Source organism: Cryptomeria japonica, chromosome 6 (genome assembly GCF_030272615.1).
Source record: "Cryptomeria japonica chromosome 6, Sugi_1.0, whole genome shotgun sequence".
Taxonomy (NCBI): domain Eukaryota; kingdom Viridiplantae; phylum Streptophyta; class Pinopsida; order Cupressales; family Cupressaceae; genus Cryptomeria; species Cryptomeria japonica.
In genome coordinates, this window is record NC_081410.1 from 510,003,968 (window position 1) to 510,022,481 (window position 18,514).

The 18,514-nt window shown below is 37.0% G+C and overlaps 1 protein-coding gene across 1 annotated transcript in view; it reads left to right on the forward strand.

Annotated features, from left to right (window-relative positions):
• The first annotated feature begins 846 nt into the window (after positions 1 to 846).
• Positions 847 to 18,514, forward strand: part of LOC131052818 (protein JINGUBANG-like) — a 99,025-nt gene continuing 81,357 nt past the window's right edge. The window contains exon 1 of the mRNA XM_059222119.1: positions 847 to 1,189. Within this exon, the coding sequence (XP_059078102.1) occupies positions 847 to 1,189 (343 nt within the window). The remainder of the gene's footprint in view (positions 1,190 to 18,514) is intronic.

The window sequence follows — 18,514 nt, forward strand, 5'->3', positions numbered from 1 at the left end:
CCTACAATAAGGCCCTAGATTTTTTGCACCTAATTGACACCAGTTGTGACCCTTTGTCCAGTTTCCACCCCTTTGAAGAAAAGGCAAAATTCTTAATTCTTTGTTTTGAAGATGTAATGTAGACATTAAAAGAGAAGAGGGAGGCAGTGATTAAAAATAACTCTGAGAAGGCAAGATTAGTTTTAACTAGGTCTACATCTGCCAAAGCAATCCCTCCAGGTGAATATGTGCTACATAAAAGGTCCAAATACAATGTGCTAGTACCAACAACAGGGGAGCATTCTACTTCAAGACTCCCCAAAGTAGCAAAGGGTGGGAAAGGAAGTGCAATCTAATGAGCCCTTGTATTTCCCATCTCAATCCCCTTTTCATATAGGAGATGAACAGGCAGTAACTGAGCAATTGTTACAATTAGGTAGTCTTGGGGAGATAGCCTACACCTATGATGAAGTAGAAGAGGGAATGCCGGAAGAGCCCCTTAATGCTGAGATGAACATAACCACTAATGAGTTCAAAGGCCAAGAGCTGGATCCTGATATTAAACAAGCCAGTGAAGATTTCTTGGCTGATAGCAACTTTGTCACATCAAGAGATTTCATACAATTTGTGTGGAAGCAAAATATTGATCAGTTTAATGCTAGATGTGAGAAGAGGAAGAGTGAGCATTCCCACAAGGATCCAACTGTGGTGGAGGAAGAAATAAAGAAAGAAATGGTCACTGAGTTCAAGACCATCACTCTTGAGCAAGGAAGAGACATGGTAGCAAAGGCTGGTGTACTCATTCCCCCTAAATGGGATATAGCAGATGCCTTGGTTTTGGAGGCAGTAAGGAAGGACACCAAGCCTATGGAAGGAGTCACCTTGAGCAAGGATAACCCTGCCCTGGTCCTGTGGTCTCTTAAAAGAGATGAAAATAGAAACAAAAAGGACACCCGAAGGTCAAGCTACCTTGGAGGTATGATAGTGAAAAGAGTGCAAAGCACTGGGGTGGTGGAGGTTGCTAGCATAGTCTTAGAGACTGCAAAGTTCAGTGTTGCAGTGGCAAAGAAAGAAGCAAGGGAAAGGGCAGAGCTCCAAGCTAAGTTGGAGATAGTTTTAAAAGCTTACAACAATGCTAAGGAGGAAGTAATGAGTAAAGATAGCATCATTGCCAAGTTGAAAAGCCAGTTAGCAGGACAATACGATCAAGGTGATTCCTCAACCTTGATGATCACTTCTTTTCCTGCACGGCCTCCACCTACTAGCCCTATCATTGAATTCCCACCATCTCCAGCACCTTCTAGTTCTCAATTAGTAGAGATCACTTCCCATGAGTTGGAGAAGCTAAAACAAGCCCAAACCCTATTTGCAAAGAAATATGAAGAGAGAGTGAGGGCTACAATTTTGAGTTTTGCTGACACCATAGGGTCCTCATTAATATAGAACAACATGAGCAAAATTTTGGACATGTGGAATGAGCTAAATGGAGACAAGGCTATTCTAACTACTATTTTTGACAAGTGGAAACCTAGAGAGTAGGATCTAGAACTTATTTGTGTATCTTATGATGATGCAGGGACTGACCCCATTGTTAAATCCACTTGTGACATAACAAATGATCTAGCAAAGTTAGTAGAAGGAGTAGATAATGCAGATAGAAAGATCAACTTGTACAAGAAAGAATATACTGATCAATTATTTAGATTACTCCCAAGGGGTTTTGCCAGTCCAACTTAATTGAAGGAAAAACAAATATGGCTTAATGAATTAGAAGCTAACCTATCATTAAGAATAAAAGGAATGATTAATATAGATTATACTTTCTTATTTGTCAAAACAATTGAGGAGATAGAGAAAATCAAATCACATTATGGTTTTCTAAATTCAGAGGTCAACAAAATGAGAAACTCTTGGAAAAGATTAGCCAAGATGAAGGGAAAAGTGATAAACTTATTGTGGCCTGCTGATGATGTCTACCAGGAGTGGATAAGAAAGTAAATGGTGCTAGATGTAGAGCAGTTAGAAGAGGTTGCAACAAAACAACAAGCTGAGGAAGTCACGGATGCTAAAAAGGACTTATAACCGCTTCTTGGAAAAGGTTGTTGTTTGTAACAAACTTTCTTCTGAAAGGTCTGAAGCTTGTATGCATCCATGATATTATAAATGGATACCAGGACTTCTTTAAAATCGATTGCAAGAATTTGTAAGAAAACTCTGCAGAAATATATCTGGGATTTTCTAGTCTTATAGAGAATACTCTGAGTTTTCTAATACTATCTCAAAATTAATATCAATATACACAGACTATCAACTTTCAAGCCTAGATTTTGTGTTGTCTTCTGGTCTACTTGCAAATATTTACTTTTTTCAATATGAGTAATCTAGGGTTATTCATTTGAGTATGGATTGTAAGGCAATCTTAAATAAAGGCGTTTCTTATCTTTTTCTCCCTAGGAGAGAAATTAAATACGCATGAAGCATTTCTATCATTAAATTCCTTCTGGGAGATTTTGAATTTGATGAATGCATTTTAGTTTGATTAGGGTAAATTCTTATGTATGTCAGGCATATGTGGGGTTTTATAGAAGCCAAGGTGATGGGATGTGTGGAGATATTTGATTGTGGAAGTATTGTTTAAACTTATATGACTTTGTGGCCTGGATAAGGCACTGGTATCAATTGTGGTTACCTTTTACATATCTTGTAGGTAAATACTGAACATGAGTATAAGCTTTCTTTCTTTGTTTCAGTTAGTTTTGAGGTGATAAGATTCATTGGTTTTCGGACTGGTTTACTATGGATCTATCTTTTAAAAGTGTGAAGTCAATTCACATAAGGTATACCTACCTGAACTTTGGATAAGTTCGAAGTGTAGAAGGTTGTAAAACCCTACCATATGTTTCTCTGAAGTTTCCTTCTCTTTGATCTCTCTTTTGCAGACAAAGTTTATCATTTTATTATAAGGGTTTTTAAGGGGAATCAGATTTTTAGAGCAACAGTCCTATTTTCACATTTGCGCCTTCATTACGCCCATCTAGAGATCGTAAAATTTGCCAATTTTTGGGGGATAGCTTTAAAATCAATGTAATATCCATCCCTGAAAATTTTTTAAAAAGTTGGTTAGACCATGTGGGTTCCCACCACGGTCCTCAACTTTTTTCTCTAAATTTTGGGAGATTGATATGACTGTATTTAATAGCTTAAAACTAGATGATTGGCTGATTTTATTGGTTTTTTATCCCTCTAGAATTGGAAATACCTTCAAAATTCAACATTTCAAATTTTAAGATTTTTTTCAAAATTAAGAGGTATTTCCTTGGCCCTAATTTTGAAATTCCAATTTCCTATCATTTTTTGAAATTGTGTCATCCTCTTCCTCCAACAAAGTTCAAATTGTGTAATCATTATTTTCCTAAATTTTTAATTAACCAATTTTGTAATCTTTGTTCCATAATTCAAAATTCAAATTTTCCCTTGAGTGGATGAGTTTTACCACTATTAGTCATACCTATCCTATCCCCGTTAGTTGAAGCATTAGAATTAAGGCTTCCCAAGATTTAATTACCGAGGAGATGGAGCCTAATTTGGGTTTCTTTAATGAGGATCATGCTAATGTTTCCGGTTCTAATCATGTGCCTATTCACCCCATGGATGGATCCCATGATGAAGAAGAAGCTTTAAGTAGGATTTCTTTATATTAACTTTCTACATTGGACAATCAATTTGACAGCTTTCAACAATGGATGTCCATTAATTCAAGGTCTTAAGTGCATGCTTCAAAGTGATAAGAGTAGAATTGATATATTGTGTGGCATTGCACATATTGTTGATTATAACGTCATGCCTATCAAGAGTTGTGCTGAAACCCTAGGTTGATCACAACCTTCAACACAAGTCAATTATTTTATTCCTTTGACTAATCCTATGACTATTATTCCTAATTTCACATCTAACATCATGGCTACTTCAACTCAAAATTTCAGCCCGAAGTGGCAGAGGAGTGGGAGAATATAGCATCGAATCCTTCAAGGGAAGTAATATCGTGACAACCCACGAAGGTCAATATCTGGGAGGTCATTTGTTGCCCTCAAGAAGAAGCAGAGCCGGTGTGATGGGAGGATGATATTTCAACGTTCAATGCCCCCAAAAATCAAATCCTGTGTGATTCAGCTATGGAAGAGTAAAAAGATATCTCTGGTTCTCTATTTTTTGTTGCCTAGAATATGACCCAGTATCGATATATAAGGAAATCTGTTGGGAGCCGATATGGCTCATAAATTTTGACTATTTTTGAATAATTTTGTTATGTTGATATATAATATCAAATTATACATATCATAAAGATGTATATTTTGATATAAGAATTTGTTTTCTCAAATTTCTTTTCATGTACCGAATAATGATATTCAAAGAATTTTAATTTCTAATTTACAAAAAGATATCAAGGAAAAAGCTTCTTTTGTCTAATTTTACTTCCTTTCTGCAGTTGTACACAACACTCCACAATTATCAACTAGTTGTGAGTCAAATGGAGAAATCCACTCCTATGTCTTCGAGTGATAAGGGGAGAGTGTTCAAAAACCATTTACAAAGTTCAAACCAACAAAAATATTCATCAAGTTCAGTGATCCAATCAACAACAACCATATGAATGCTACAACAGGTTGCCTTCTATTTCTACTTTTTTCCAAAGAGAAGACAATTTACTTCCTGGAATGAATCTCTACATAGTATTATGTCTAAGTTATTGCATAGAAATGTTATCAAACTTCCTCCTATAAAACAAATTGATCCTTCTAAAATTTCATCTCCTTATTTTGATAACAATTCCTTTTGTCAATATCATAGTCAACCTGGTCATGATATTGAGAAATGTTTTTCATTGAAGAATAAGATTCAAGACTTGATTGATAATAATACTATATTTGTGTCAGGTGTGAATGATAAAGGGAATGAATCAGTAGCTCTTCCTACTCAAAATCTTAATATTTTCACTAATCCCTTGCCATCTTATACCTCTAATGTTATTTAGATTGTAACTAATTCTCTCTCCTCTGGAGAATTCACCTCTATGGCTCCAAACTTGGTTAATATGGTAGAAACACAAGATACACCTAAGGAACCTTGTATTATATTTTACCCTAGTGAGATCATTAGAGAACCTGATAACCCTTTATACATAGTTGCAAAGGTTAAGGATATCCCTTGTCGTAGGGACCTGATTTATCCCTCTTGCATGGTTAATGTCATAACTGAAGAGTATCTTTTCACTTTCTGATTGCACAAACCACTATATAATGTTTATAATATGATTGTAAAGTTATTTTATGGCTTCTCTTATCCTACCATTGGCTCTATCACCCTTCCTATTGAAGTTCATGCTAAATCCATGGATGTTGACTTTGTTATCATACCTTATTTTGGGCAATGTTGTGTGAAGTTGGGCTATCCTTGTCTATCTTCCATAAAGGCTATTGCTTCTCCAATCCACAAGTGTCTTAAATTTCCTCACAATGGAGAAATAAAAACCATGAACCATATCTTATTTTGTCCATCCGAAAGAAGCCCTGGTGTTCCTATTGATCTCTTTTGGGCTAAAAAATTTCAATGTCTTTAATCAAGGAGCGATGCTCTTTCTCAATCTTATAGAAAATGAAAGAACGATATTATCTTATCCTTAAGTAAACCTAGATCGCCAACACTTGAAATACCTATTATTCTTCAAGATGAGATTCTTCCCCTCACAGATAGAACTAATCTCCCTCCTATAGAAGATTGTCCACCTATCCCTATGGATGTGACTTTACCTTCTCTTAAGGATAACAAAAATATTCTTCCTAAGGTCAGACATATACCTCCTCCTCATGATAGTCCTGGTCTCCTTCCTACACCTAATATTCCTCCTTTCTATGGCACAGTTCCACCTCCTTCCTCTTATCGCGAGAAGAGGCCTGTTTCTCCTATTGTTCAACCAAAAAGACCTCAACCTAAACCTTCCACTATCGAGGATTGAAACGTTCCTACATTTTCAAGTAGTCCTCCTCCTTCTCAGCCTTCCACTAAGACTCGATGAATTCATTGTGCGAGAGAAAACCAATGAAGACGCCATGTTCAAGCTCGTGAAGCTATCCCTCAAAATACTCAATCTCCTCAGACTTTCACAATTGACATGATTCCCTTTTCTCCTAAGAAATATTTTCAACCTACATCTCCAAATCATAAGTTGCACAAAACATGTGATGGTTTTACTTATATTTGTGTTCTTGCTCCTCTTTCTCTAAACTTTGATGAAGAAATGGGTGAAAATGTTATTCATAATGGTAATACAACTCCTAATGCTTGTGACAATGAGTATGAGTATGTTGACATAAACAAGCATTTATCAGATGATTTTTCACAAACCCTAATCCTAGCTCCTAGAATAGAACAAAGTGACTTACAACATGAGCATATTCCTTGTTTGGATCTTGTGATAGATCCATCTATTGTGCTCAATGTTGCTCCTCTAGCATGTTTCTCGCCTTCCTGAAATAGCGATCAACAAGATCAGGAGGCTGATATCATGCTAGATTCATAATATTAGCACTATAGCTCTTTCTCTCTCCCCTTTCTTTCTCTTTTGTGACCATTCTTCTATGCATATCCTTGTTCTTCTATTGTTCCCTTAATGTCTACTTGGGAACAATGCAAAGCATTGAGATCTTTTCTTGGTCTCTTCCATGTGCACTCAAAAGACATCATCTCTTCCCTTTCTTCTAAGGTAGTGTCCTTTGGGGAATGAAGATTATTATATGCATATACATACATGATATACATGAGTTATCATATATAATATTGACCCCAAGGAAAGTGACACTACCTCATGTTTTGTGTTCATTATCCTTGGGTTTATTTCTTGATTGGGGGCTAAATCCTTGTGATAGTGTGCTCCCTTTCATCTCTCTCTCTTGGGTGTATCCTACCCTAAAGAAATCTCTCCTAATAAGGTGCAGGTGATCACTTTAATGTGGCGGCATATAATCCGCTCATACTTTCCTTCTTGTGATACTTAGAATTACTTAGTGAACTTTATTTTTCTTTGTAATCTTTTGTATCCTTGCTTTCATGACTCATAGTGAAGGGAACATTTCTACTTGCAATCATGGTTCTCCCCTTATTTATCTTCCCTTTTACTTTTTCAATCGAAGTTGTAAGATCCTAAGTCCACTGGGGGCTTGGCGCATCTTGTCTCCTTGATGTGGTAAAAGTATTTCAATATTGTTTCCTTTAACATTATCGGTAGTATTGGTGTGTGCTTATACTCCTGCTAAAGTGGGGGCTAAATGTAGTGTTATTAAATTATGATCCTAGAAATTTTTTATTGCATTAGGGTCCTCATGCATGCGAGTTTGAATACTCTATCCTAATCAGAGATTGAAGATTGCTCGGCTTGCAAAAACAACTTCTTCCTTGGCCTCTACATCACCTTGTCTACACTCTACCCAGGAGAAAGGGGACATCACACCATTGTCCCCCCTTGGACAGGGGCGTGGCACCCCTGTCCTTGCCCTATTTTGGGCCAAGACCATTCCTAGGGTTGCATTCTTGGCTGTGCATTGGGCGGGAAACTCCCCCGATGTCGATCCATGATGAAAATCAAATCCACTAACATGTATTTAAGGGGGGCATTCATCCTCTCATTTTCACAAAATTGGATAAGTTAAGGTTGGATAAGATTGTAGTAATCAAGCATTCAATTATTCTTTTCCAGTATTGAGCATTATCAAGTCTCTCTTCAAGGCTCGGTATTGCAATCAAGTCAAGGATTCAATTTACAATTCAGTCTTTCATTTAAATCTACTTGCAAGTACCTTCTTTCATTACTTGGTTAATTCCAAAACTGGGGTTTGACTGAAAGGAAAACCCCCAATCCCAACCCATTTTCCTCTCTTTTTGTGTGTAGGGTGCAGATGCATAACTTTACTTTTGGATTCGGGGTTCATTTGCAGAGGTGGAAAAACCCTTTTCATTTCACAGTTTTTTCAGAGAACCGTGTTCATTCCCACCATGGTCCTAGCAAATTTTCCTCAAATTCATAGGGAGACTTCGTCTCGACATTTTACTACTAGATCCGGGTCCACAACTTCATCCCACATTTTGATCTCAAGCTATAATCAGTTCTTTGTCACTTTTGCACTACATAATTTGTCAATTCCTTTCCATTTCAAAAAAGGAAGAGGGGATCAACTTAACATTCCCAATTCATTCAGAATTAAATCTACCATATTCATGTGGAGAGATTGAATGTAGTGAATTATCCTCTTCTCTTCCTAATGTAAGATGGTAAAACTTTCTTGAATTGTAATCAATAGAGAAACTCTCATCTCTCTTTGAGGGAAAGGGTAGTTTCCTTCTTGATCTATCATTCACCATTTTCCCATCATTACAAATATATTGGGTGACATCGAAGGGGAATGTGTTTTTGCATGGATTATTGTCAAGACCTCATAGGGAAGAAACCTCCCCTTGCACTCTATAATATCAAAAATATTGTCCCTTGTAATTAATGTGTGACAAATGGCACTTTTCCTCCATGTCATCAGAGGTCAAGATCCGCCATCTTGTCCTTTTGTCCACTTAGTTCATCCATGTCAGCATTGCCTGAAGCATTGTCAACTCTACTTACTTACCACCTTCGAGGATAGAGGTGGGGCACAGAGATGTCTGCATGGTGCTCTAGCATCCCATGAATCTGATAGAACATGGGTGGTCATTTGAGCATTATGCTTGTTCCCGGAAGGAAACATAATGCCTCTGCATGTGCCCACCAATGGCCGAATTCCTTCCTAGGCCTTTATCTTTCACTTTGGAGGCATTTTAGAGGGGTTCTTTGGAAATTTTGACAATATTATTTTAGGTTGAGCTTTTGGAGATGACTTTGCATAACATACTATAAACCCCACCATTGTTGCAACATTACCAAGCATTTCCAAGTATTTCAATATCTATTCATGATAGGGGAGTTATCTTAATCCTTTCTCTTGCATATTTATCACTTTTATTTCCAATTTCACATAGCATTGCTATTCTCTTTATCATTTATCTTTTAGTGGCTTTCTTGGGTTGTTCGTGGAGGTGGAAACACCAAAATGGGGGTTTGACTTTGGTAGGCTCCAAAACATAACCCCCAACATTTTCTCTCTTGCATGTGTATAGGCACAACTTCATGAAGAGAAGATTATCTTGTGAGAGGCTTCATAGCATGGACCGGTTGTGATATTTTCTTACTCTTTAGTATTTTCTTTGTTTTGTTTCATAATCTATGTTTTTCTTAAGTCTTAATATTATTTAATAAGTTCTATTAGCACGGCTAGAGCTTTCTGCTTCGACTTTACACTTTTTCCGTATAGGATGATAGCGCACCACGCTAGAGTCCTAGTTTCATGCACTTGTCCCAAGGATTGAGGCTTTGCAGAGCCATCCAGAGATGCCTCTCGAGTGTCTAACCCTTCCTGCCTAATTTTGTTATCCCATGGCTCATCTTAGCACCAATTCGTAGAGGTAATTGTAAGGACAATTTGTCCTTGAGGATTCGTCATCCTTGAGGTGAAAAATTCCCTCTATTACATTTTGGTGAACCTGACGTGAAACATGGTTATATTTACATTAATGTCTTTCTATTTCATTTAAGTTCTCTTAGTCTTTTAAATTTTCAAAAGTTCAAAAAAATTTTAAAAATAAAAAACAACAAAATTTTCATTTGCATTTAGTTTAAATTTCTACACTTTTATGTTTATCATTTAAAACCAACTTTATCATTTGGTGTCCCTATAGTGTCATCCTAAACATCATGTGCCTTGTCTATTAGATTTATGACTTAGACTGCAATAGGAGCCATAGTCAGGAGATCGTCTATGCAGATTTTCCCCCCTGATCATTACAATACTCCTCTACCCGGCACCATGCAGGGTGGGTAGTCATCCAATCCCAATGAGTTCTTGACCTCTCAGAGTCTGAAATATATTCAAACTAGGGGGCTTTCTCCTTCTAATTCTCAACCTAACTCTCCTGGGGGTTATACCCCATCCTGTCCTCTTGTGATCGATCATGATTTTGTGGTCACTGTGGACTTTGAAAAGATCACTATGTTGGAGCACAATTTGAGAGATTTTGAGGGTTTCTTGAATAGAGAGAATGTCCTCCCCCAAGTCAAGAATGTTGTAGGTACCTTGAGAGACATTCTAATCTTCGATAGGAGAGGCCTGGAGATATTGAGGGCTTTGTCCATGATTGTTAAAAACCATGTGCCCCTTGTAGATGCACCCCATGCAGACAATCAATATGATCCTTTTAGTTCCTAGGTTAGTGTTAGCATTTCGGGCCTAGGCATGCACATGGTGGACTCCACCATACCTAGTGTTAGTGTTTCACTTACTCTTTTGGGACACACATGCATGGCTATTAGCTTGACCTCCATCAATGCTCAGGTATCAATAATCATCACTAGCACTACATCTATCGGTAGCACTGGTCCTTGTGAAGGTTCTGGTGGTGGTGGTGGCAAATTTGGTCCACCTCCACCTCCTCCACCTTCTAATTCCATCTTGAATACAATCTTACAGAATATGGGGCAGTTGGAGTTGCAACTAACGAACTTAGCCTCTACCTCTAGTCAGCCATTTGTGCATGCATATTACAAGAAGAGTCCCCTTGACATTACCTTCCTGAATACTATCCTTCCAACTACTTCTAAGTTCTTGAAGTTTGATAGATTTAATGGTGATGGGGACCTGAATGTGCATATAGATTCCTTCATGACTATGTGTAGTGACTACCATAATCTAGATTTCTTCTTACTAAAATTATTCTTGCATTCCTTCAAGGGGAGAGCATTAGAATGGTACAACTTCTTTCCTAACCACTCTATTTGTACCTTTGATCATCTTATGGATCTTTTCCTTAAACACTTTTAGGAAAATATTGGTAGCCGAGTCACTATCGTTGACATTGTTCATTGTAAACAAAAGCCCAATGAAAAGATCACTGATTTTATTTTGAGATATCACGCTATCTCGACCAAGATCCCCTTTGCCCTGCTAGATAGCAGTCTACAGAGGATGTTTATCAACAATCTGTAGCTATTATTGAGGGAGAAACTATTCCTTAACCGATATCAGAACTTTGCTAACATTTTCTCTACTCTCACCGATTACTAGTACATTGTGTTACAGTTCAGAGATACTTCTTCCAAAACCGTCATAGTGGGTCCTTTACAGGTTTGACCATATATGGGTTCTAGAAGAATAAGGTCATTGCTAATATTGTAGCTATTCCTCTGATGGTTGCTATGCAATCCCTGCAACAAAATAGAGTTTTCACTAATCTAAATGACTCCTACTTGAGCATCATGCAACAATTGTTGAAAGACAAAGGTTATTACCCTTTCAAAAATGAACTATTGTCTGATAGTTGGCCTTATCTGCATTGGTATAATGGTTCAAATTTTTTTTATTATCATCATGTGCTTGGTCACAACATTGAGTGATGTTATCATCTTTGACATGTTGTCTAAGACCACATCGATAGTGGTGCAATAAAGGTAGATGCATAGAAACATAAATCAAACAATTTTGTTGATAAAACTAATAGTGGCTTGCAAATTTATATTGATCCATTCCCTCCACATTCAATAAACATCATTTTTTCATCAGATCCTTCTTAGGATGATGGTCCATATGTGAACATGGTTACCATGACCCCCATTAGCTCACTTTTGGTCCAGAAGGAGAAAGTATCTAATTTTTCCTTGTCATTTACCCCTCTAGATGCTCCATATTGTGGAGAGCATGCTCCTCTTTACATCCCTACCAAGTTGAATGGTCAAACTATCATAGGTGTGATGGTTGACCCATCTAGCAGAGTCGATGTTATTAGAGATGAGACTCTCTTTGTGAATGGTTGGCATAGACCAATGTATGATGAGTGTCATGCAACTTTGAGGAAATGTGATGGGGTCTCTATTCGCCCCTTGGGAAGATCACCTTGATGGTCCTTGTAGGACCTAAGGTGGTGTCCTCTGTGTTCATTATCATTCCCAAATCAAACCTCTTCTAAGTTAAGCTTGGAACTTGTAGGTTGATTACTATAGAAGAAGTCCCCTTAGTTGTGCACAAATGTCTCAAATTTCCCCATGAGGACACAATGCATGTCATCCAAGACACTAAATACCAACCCGTGGTTTCCATGGGGATTTTTCGTTGGACCACTTTCGGCCTGCTCCGATGGGACCCATGCCACCCTGTGGTGATTTAATGTACCATGCTTATTATCAGTATAGAATGAGGGACTCAACCCCTACATCGATGCAACCTAGTGTTTCATTGCCACTTTCTGAATCGACCTCTCCTCCATCATTCTAATCTTGGAGTGGGTAGTGGCTCATGTCCCCTCACCATTAGGGGTTTAGGCTAAGCCCTCTCCCTCAAATAGACCTCCGCATCCACCTGAGAGCACACATTCTCCAATGGTGTCTACTGTTCTGGCAACTGCACCCAACATACCCAAGGGAAAGGCACTCGTGTTGTCAAAGTGAGTAGCCCTCCCTCCCTTCGAGCTCTTGATCATGGCCAATATTCCTCGGCCCTCTCCTTATGTGAAAGGGAAGCGCTCCTCTCATATCCCTTCATCATAGCCTATGTTGGTGCCCTCTGCTTGTCTGGTTGTTCCTTAATAAAAATTAGGCCGAGCGCCCCTTGCTATAGATGTGGTACCTCTCCAAGATGCACCTCCTGTTTCCTCAGTTAGACTTCTCCCATCCTTGAAACAATTCTAGAGGCCTCTCCTATGGAACACAATGTTCTTGAATCCTTTCCGACTTCGGTTGGTGGTCCTTGCCTCTATCAAATTCAATGTGCATGTGAGTGTAAATGCTCTCGATGGGTCTGAGCTCGAGAGTGTGATGCTACCTTATAGTCTACTAGGATCGGTCCAACACCTAGCATTGTTGTTTTGGAGCCTATTTCCTTAATTTCTCCCATCTCTACACCTGTTTTAGTCTCACTTCCTACTACTTCAGAGAATTTTGATCAACCTCCCTCTTAATAGGTGCAGGTTTTCATTGGTCCTTCTTTTGAGCAGCCTCTTATCACTTCTTTTCCAAACTGACCGGCATGTAAAGCATTGAGAGGCGGGGTGAATCAGTGACACCAAAAACAATACTACTTTAAACACTAATCGATAGATATACTTAGCGAGATTGTTAAACACTATGCACGCTATCCAAAATGATATAAAAGCATCAACAATAAGTAAAACATCCACCATAACACAAGTGTTTATACATGGAAAACCCAAATGGGAAAAACCATGGTGAGGTGGGATTCACAAGTTAACTATCTGCAGTAATAGGTAACTGACCAGTTAAGGTCTACAATAATGCTCTGCTAGGAGCGAATCTTGTTAAACATCCCAAATCTTAGTTAAAAGTTATACCCTGTTAAAGGTAGTACCCTGTTAGGAGTAACCTCGGTAGAGGATTTCTGAATCCAAACTAATGGATTACCTTGTTAGAGGATTTGTACAATGAAGCTTGTTAGAGCTTACCTAGTTAGGGGAATTGATTGTTGCAGTGATTCAAAAACAACAGGTGGTGTGATCTAGTAATAGCACAACTTGCTTGAATAGATCCTCTTCTCTGCATTCAAAACTTCATTACCAACATACTCTGCAACTTAACACTTTTTCCTTTGCATCAAATCATCTCATATCATATCTACTTTTCTCATCATCATCATACAAAATAATTCATTGTGATGTCAATATATAGACATTTAGATATTTAGACATTTCATGTTGGCCTTGGAAATCATATCACAATTTCCTAGGTGTGGTGTATCTGGTCAAACAAACATAACTCATCACATAAATACCACCAAAATTTGTCAGTTAGCATAACTCATCATGACCTGTGATAACTCATCATACAATCAATGAATATCGGTTGGAGTTAACCATATCAACATATAAATTGTTTGTCCTTCCATGCTCTTGTGATAATCTCTACTATATCTTCAAGTTGATGTCAAGTCATTCTTGTATATATATATATATATATATATATATCAATTGTCTCCATGTATATACGGATTGCCACCATGTACCGGTTTGGTATAAACTTCTAGTATACTGGTTGCAATATAAATAACTTTGAAGTCACCAATAGACAATGTGATCATATGTGTGTGTATGTGTTTCATCAATGAAAACATATGAAGCTATTCATTACAATCATCATCAAGACAACAATCTCCTACTTTGGTATTGATGGCAACACTTAGAAAATTTTATAGCTATACAACTAAGTGTTCTTACAAAAATTTATATATATATATTACACATATATTTCTACTCCTACTCCCCCTTGCTTCATACAACACTACATACAAAATTTTCACAACACACATACATATTTCTACTCCCCCTTTGACAACAATGCCAAATTGAAAATAAAAATACATATATATATATATATATATATAGAGAGAGAGAGAGAGAGAGAGAGAAAAGTTTGTATCAAAATGTTTTACATACAAAAAAACTTGAAAATTTGAATCAAGATGTATACATTGAAATCCTTAGAAAAAAGTCACTAGAGTTATGCTTCAATTGAGGAAAATCATGTTCCCATGTCTCTAGCAAGTTCTCAATGATCTCAGTTGTGGTCATAATCTAAGTACAGAACTCTTCCATTGAATCAAGTGTAGATGTCTTTGGAGTAGCCAAAATTGCTTCTACATTGTTGTAGGCTCTTTGCAATATGTCCACTTGGGGTCTGAGCAGATTCTTCAACTCCTTCAGGGATGAGAGTCTTTTTTCCTTTTTAAAATTATATGTATCTAATATGTTTTGGAAATCATCCACAGATTTGCCAAAAGAAAAAATAGAATCTTGTAATGGAACATATGCATTGCATATCTTCTCTAGTTCTTTCTCTATTTTAGCTCACCTATTATTGATATCAGAATAAAAGAATGAAACATTAGAAGTAGATGCAATAATTTTGCCTCCAATTTCAATAGCTTTTCTTAATAAATCTTTATTGAGAGATAGAGAAATTCTTCCTATATCAATTTCTTTCATAAGCTTCTCTCCATGCTTCTTCATGTAGCTCTTCTCAGCATAAGTTTACGCTTCTTCTTCTAGGCACTTAAGTTGCTCGGATGCATTAGCAACCAGCTGAAAGCTTGCCAATAGGAGTTGACAAATGCCATGTAGTAGTTTCTGGTAGCAGACTTATTAGAATATCCACTGCATTTTGCATGGTTTCTGCTTCCATTCTCTCTTCTTTAAGTCTTTTCTTTTGTGCCCTAGATTGCATGAAAGTTGCAATCTTCATCAATTTTGATGCACTCATGTTATCAACAATTATAGGCCCTGTGATGCCTAATGAGTCATCATCATCTTCATCAGTCTGTTGTATGACTAATGAACTTACTAGTTTAGCAGATGTCTCCTTATTAATATTTTCTTGTTCCTTCTCCTTCTCTTGTTCAAAATTTTGTTTATTAACTTTGTCATCAGGTTCCTTATGACTGGCCTGTGAAACTAGTGGGAGTTGGGGTTTCATTGATTGTTCTTTGACTGGTGAAATATTCACTCTTTGTTGAGTTGTCGGTATCTCAACTATAGTAACCTGTGAATCTGTAAATGTCGGTGGTTGCATATCTAGTGTAGCAACATTTCTGGATAGATCAATTGCATCTTGAATATCATCAATTATGACTCATTGGGAGATAGTTACATCCTTCTTCTTGACAGGATAGAGAACATCATCTTGCACTGTTTCTTCCTCATCCATTTTTGGTAGGTCAACAGTATCTTGCTCATCCTTAGATGACTATATAATATTTTGCATTCATTGAATATTACGAGCAATCTGATGAGTCTCAATTTTAACATGTTGCACCTTTCCACTAAGTAGCTTTAGTCTTCTTGACTTGAAAGAAAATTGGGCTTTGTATTTATCAAGCAATACAATTAACTCATCCTTTGATAAATTAGAAACATATTGCACAAATATATCATCAAAAATTTCTTTTTCTTTCTTTATAGCTTCCTCCCATTTATTCAAAATAATAGTATATAAAGAATCACAAATATATTTTTCAAGATCATGTGGTAATTTATTGTAATGGTACAAATAACTGATTACCTTTTGAACAATTTGTTCCTTCTGATTTTCATCAAATGAATCAAAAGATCTTTGACATTATCAAATTTGTTTCTCCCTAATGTCTTTACCATTCTCTCAAAATTAGTCTTAGGCTTGTAAGTTAAGACATTAATAAGCACAATTGCCTTTGTCACTTCTTTCACTGGTTTAGCTGCTTTACCAGTTTCTTTCATTTTCTTTGTTTCCTCCTTAGTATTAGTGTCTTCAAATTCTGCTTGGAGAATCATTTTTCAACCTCTCTTCTTCGATTCAGGTTTCTTCTTTACATATACTTTAGGTTCCAATTCCTTTTTAGTTTGGACACTTTGTGTCACTCTAGTACTTTTTGTTACCAGGGGTGCTTGCTCAGCCTTCTTCCTCTTACCTTTACCAGTAATGGTTGGAACATTACTGGTCTCAGTTTTTGCAATTTTTTCTTCAACAGTACCCAGTCTTACCTTCTTTTTGTCCCCTAGAGATGCCAACAGGTTATTGGCATAACTGATCAATAAGTCATAATTGACTTCATAGCTCATGTCTTCCATTTCATCTTCTCTAGGCTCAATAGCTTCCATCAGACATAAATCAACGGTGACTGAAAATGATGTCCTTAGAAAAAGATTTCACCACATCCTTAGGTAGCCTTACCCTCATACTCATCTTCTTCTGAAATTCATTGAAATATTTATTCATTGCAACAGAGAAGGTGTTCCTCATAGCCTTAATGTTATTCTTAAACTTGGTAGTTACCGATAGTTCTTTAGACCATTCAAGATCACCAATTCCTGGTAGGAAATTCTGGAAATAAAAGAATAAACCAATCAACAACTGACAAAATTTAAACGTTTGACTGCTATCCTTCTTGATAGAATGAAGATTCAATATTAATTGGATCCTTATTGCCTCACATAGGTCATAATTAGCATTTTCACCTATTATTTTATAAACAGTATGCACTACTGCAGATGCTACACTTCTCATTCTACTAGAATAGAATATCCGGTAGCCTATAGCTATAGTTGCCAGTTTAACCACTGGGTCCTTAATGTTATTGATAGAAAAAGAATGCCCATCAGAGGTTGATGAGGTTAAAGTGTTTATTGTCTCTTTTGAAATTCGCCTCAGTTAGGTACTTCACCAGTTGAGAAAAAACCAATTACTACTTGAATAGCCTCCTTGGTTATAGTGTGTGTTCTTTCCAAATACATATTCTCCCCATGAACATGACTCAGAATAATTTGGATATATTCCTTTTCAAAATCTTCAAGAAAATAAGCTGCATTATGAAAACCTTTCTCATAAACCCTAATATACTTGGGTTGAATCTTTCCATTTTCATCGCAAAGGGATTTCAACTAAGAATAAATTGACAATGATCTTGTCTTCAATTTTATAGTCAATGTAGCTAGACAGATCTCCTTTCACTATGACTTCGTTAGGAACTTGAGATAAAGCATTATAAGACACAATTTATTATGATTTCACAACTTCCATAGGTTCTAGTGTGATCATCAATTTTTCTACTTGCTTAGACGATGATGCCATTTCAGATAAATTGGATTCGAAGTAGGATTTTCAAAGAAATACCTCAATTACATGCACTTCCTTGGTTACCAGTTGATTACTCAAGTGCACACCAGTTCAACCTTCACTAACCTTCATGTTATCACTGATTTAAAATGGGCTTTTCTTTTCCCATAATTGGCTATGGTTTTTTGAAATTTTGAGTAAGGCACATTTTCAAATGCTTTAGCTCTATTTTAGGCCTTAAGAGTTTAGGGTTTTTTGATTTTTAAATCACCCGATGTCTATTTAAAACCCTCTGGTTTCTATTCTTTTGTTACTTTATCCACTTAAGTAATGGGTCATGGGATCATAGGAAGTGTCCCCCCTTGTCGTTTGCCTAGGCGGTCATGTTAATTAATCGCAAAAAAATTCTGCCTTATGTGTATTCCTCCTAAAGTTGTCGGGCCCAGTAAGTAGTGTGCATCTCGCGGATGGATCTACGGCTTTTTCTATTTTGCTAGGCGAAGTTGCGCATAGTTTAAAACTAGCAAAGTTGCAAAAATGACATGGCATGCCAACTAGGTGGTCTAGCTGGTCAATGAGGGCGAGTAAAAGGGTGGCAAGCGACATAAGCTACAACAGTCAGCAAGTCAGGATTAAAGCTTAAAAGGTGGGTCCTAGAGGTGAGTCATGTTGCAGGTTAGGAGATAAAATGGTAGATACAGGTGTCAAAAATTAATTAGAGCCCAGTGCTTTCTCTTGGCAAATAAAAAAGCGACATGCTAGCTCTGAAGATGACTGTATGCTAGGTGTTCAAAGTGAGTTAGAGGGCCCACCCTT